General features: G+C 42.2%; 1 protein-coding gene across 1 annotated transcript; it reads left to right on the forward strand.

The window, feature by feature from the left end:
• The first annotated feature begins 3188 nt into the window (after positions 1–3188).
• Positions 3189–3680, forward strand: LOC132301766 (uncharacterized). The gene has a single exon (XM_059798993.1). The coding sequence runs from the start codon at positions 3189–3191 to the stop codon at positions 3678–3680; it is 492 nt and encodes a 163-aa protein (XP_059654976.1).
• Positions 3681–3928: the final 248 nt, after the last annotated feature.

The following is a 3928-nucleotide window of genomic DNA, read 5'->3' on the forward strand; positions in this document are numbered from 1 at the left end:
CCCAGACTACAGTAATGCAGCCATTAAGAAAAGTAATACATAATAATTCTATGTCTCATTACTCGTAGAGCAGTGGTTCGAGTCAATAAGCAAGAAGGGCCTTGCCCTTCAAGCTCAAGCATTTACATGATTCAATATGATAGGTAAAATCTGATAAGCCAAAAAAAGAATGACAATATTATGATATAGAATTTCAAGAATACAAACTTAATATCATAAGCTGGTTTTTTGTCCTAAATATATGGCTTTAAACTATGCAGTCAATGTCATTCCACAAATTATCTGAACTTTATAGCTTGGGGAAGTGATAACCTAAAAGGCAAAAAGCTTGAGGAATGTGCTAACTAACCTGGTTTTTTTCAGCCACCATTTAACAGCTACAAGGATGTGGGATACCTTCAAAGAAATGTTGTAGAACTGGTTAAAAGTAGAGCATGCTCTATGTCAGAATTTAGCAAGAATCAACGAATTCATAATTGAAACAAGAATGGAATTTGCCTCAATCTTTGTTCAAATGATCTGCCCTATCCAAAGTGTTTCTTTCTCTCTTCTTATAACAGCCTTCTATGGTTTTATGTTTTGATCTTGTTTTCCAAAGCCACTGATCTCCTTCATAGATCAGCAGCAGAAATGATTAGAGATTGTTTATGAAGTCTCATGTCGTCCCAAGGTGTAGATTTTGCTTCATACGGCCTTTTCTCAATATGATGCAAGGTTTTGGATGCTTCTGTCAGTATAAACCAACTTCTCACCCACATTTTCCCCACTTTTCTCTCCCTAGTTGGTGGATTTGGGGATATGTTAATGAAGATACCGAAAATGGCCTGGGCGGGGTACGACCCATGTTACTAAAGATTGGATCTGGAAAGAACGCTAGGCTCCACTAAGACAAACCTCAAGCCCAATCTCAAAGCAAAGGAAATGGGCCGATGTCCAAGAGGAGCCCAGAAGATCGGTCCAACATCTAGGACTGAAGAAGAAGCTTCTAGAACAATTGTAAAAGTCTATAAATAGAATGAAAAGAAAGGGAAAAGAGGTTGAGATATTTTGAAGTGTAAAGACTTATCTTTCCAAATTGAGAGAGTTTGTTCATTGCATTTTCAATGGCACCGCTTATGGGAATGATGATGAGTCCTAATAAGTGAGGGTAGAAACATTGATTCGTACTGATCGTGTAGGCAAAAAAGAAGGAAGAAAAGTTCAGATCTAGTGGACGAAGATCGAGATTTGATCAGGCGAAGGCCAGATCTAACGAATTCACAGCAGCAAAGTTCTGATCTAGCCGACGAAGATCGATATTTGGTTATGCGGAGGCCAGATCTGACGAATTCACGATAGGATAATTCAGATCTATTCAAAATTTAACAGTTAATGACTCTGCTCCGATCAGAAACGATGATCGGAGGTGAGAGTTCTTGTCCACAAGAGAATGAACAACACGCAAAGCTTGACGAACTGATGAACCTGATTGAGGCTTTAAAAAGAGAAAATGCAGAATTGAGAGCCGGAATGGAGCGGCAAGAAGTTCGGCTGTTCCACGACCACCTCCAGCAGGAGAAAGAATTCTATAGCCAAATGTTGTTCACCAGGGCGAATAAGAAGGAAACGTTCACCTGGATCCGCACCGCGAAGAGTTTAAGCCAGAAGATTTTCCGCCAAATGTCCATCATATGGAAGATCAAGAAGCATCTGTCCATCTGGATCCACATCGCGAAAGGATCAGGCGAGGTGAAGCCATGGAGATCAATCCGCATCGCGAAAGGATTAGGCATGAAGAATCCATGGAGTTCGATCCATATTGAGAAAGGATCAGGCGAGAAGAAGCCATAGAGTTCGATCACAATAAGGCTATGCCATCATGGCAGAGGGAGTCAACTGAAGAAAGGACGTTCAATCTAATCTACCATCTGTCAATAGCTATATATGACTATAGGAGTTCAGGCAAGAGATCTGTTGAGCAAAAGATACTCCCGAAGGAAAATGAAGCCCTCCATTCGGCAGCTCGGACTGTCGATTCACCGTTTACATATGAGATCTTGAATGCTCTAAATCCAAGAAAATTCTTCATGCCAGTTTTTACCTTGTTCGATGGAACGAGCGATCCGATCAAACATGTTTATCACATTCAGTTGAAAATGGCTCTGAATACAGAACATGATCCTCTAATGTGCAAAGTTTTTCCTACGAGCCTAACTGGACCGGTGCGCAACTGGTTCAAGAACTTGGTAAGAGGATCGGTGGAAAGCTTCCAGAACCTATGTGACAAATTCGTAAGTCAATATTATTGAAACAAGCGGCCGGCCAAGGATATATCAACTCTGTTTACAATGAAATAGTTGGAAGGCGAACGTCTCCAAACTTTTCTCACAAGGTTTAACCTAGAAAAGAGCATGGTAATAGAGTGTCATTCATCTACGGCGGTTCAAGCGTTCAAATTGGCCATGAACCGAGGGACACCGTTCCACACAAATCTAGTGGTGAATACGCCGACGACCATAGAAGAGCTGAACTAGAGAGCTGATGGTTTTGTGCACTTGGAGGAAGAGGAAGCTGCCAACGCAAGGAAAACGTCCATGGTCGCAACGGAAGAGAAGACCAAAATAAAGATCAGACAAAAGCAAGTTGCACCACAGCATCTGACCCCCTAGAAAGCAGAAAAGAGGCTCAGGGAGGAAGAATCGATCACTCCACTCAAAGTCAGCCTGGCGAGGTTGTTTTAAGAAAATAAAGATAAGTTCCGCCTTCCCCTACTGATCAGACAACCGCTCAAACAAAGAGATTAATCCAAACATTGTGTTTTTCATAGTGATTTCGGACATCTGACTAATGAATGCAGGAATTTAAGAAGACAAATGAAGATGCTGATAGCACAAGGAGAGTTCGCTGGTTACATTCAAGGACCAGTAGTGGAGCAGAACCGACCGGCTGAGCAAGTGAAAAGAAATCAAAAGCTAAACTACCATAACGCTCAACCTGTTCGTATAATAAATGTAATTCATGGCCAGCCTAAGCCGACAAAAGAGTCAGAAGAACTTCTTCAAATGCGTCTTTGTCAATCACAAATGAAGAAGAGGATAGGCAGTTTAAATATTCTGCGCCAGCAAAACAGTTCAATTCAGATAAGGTTTGACTGAACGGACCTGTTGCGAGTTCAAGTCCCTCATGAAGATCCCCTGGTTATTAGCCTGATGGTAGCAGAATGCTTGGTTCGAAGAGTCTTGATTGATCCAGGGAGCAGCGCGAATGTCATGACAAGAGTAATATTTGACCTACTCGAGATTGAACCAGAAAGGCTCAAACCCACAAGAAATCCACTATTAGGATTCGAACCAGAAAGGCTCAAACCCACAAGAAATCCACTATTAGGATTCGATGGGAAGTGGGTAGAGCCTATCAGCATGGTCGAGTTGCCAGAACTTACTGTTGAAAGAGAATTGATGGAAAGTTTTGTTGTCGTTGAGATTCACCCGTCTTATAATCTCTTGATAGGAAGAGGGTGGATTCACAGAGTCCAAGGTGTCCCATCGACTTTGCACCAGGTAATGAGATGCTTAAGTCTAGATGGGAGCAAATTGATTGATATCCATGGGGGCCAGGTAGCAACCAAAGAGTGTTACTCTATAACTCTGAAAGCTAGCGGGAAGGGAAAAACCCCTGTCCGATCTGATAACCCGAGATAGCAATTACAGGGGCCTCAACCCAAGGAGGTTGGGGAAGAGGAAGGGCCTTTGGTCTTTACTAAAGAACCCCTCAGGGATGTGCAGATTGATCCTCTAAGACCAGACAGAACCACAGGAGTAAGGTCAAGGCTTGCAGAGGATAAGAAATGGTAGCTAATTGACTTCTTGTCTAAAAACACAGATGTGTTTACCTGGAGCCATTCAAACATGCCAGGAATCGATCCCTCTATGCCTTGTCATTCTCTCAA

This window comes from Cornus florida, unplaced genomic scaffold, assembly GCF_030987335.1.
Source record: "Cornus florida cultivar Cherokee Brave unplaced genomic scaffold, ASM3098733v1 CherokeeBrave_3.0.0_Hap2_Chr03, whole genome shotgun sequence".
NCBI classification, from domain to species: Eukaryota; Viridiplantae; Streptophyta; class Magnoliopsida; order Cornales; family Cornaceae; genus Cornus; species Cornus florida.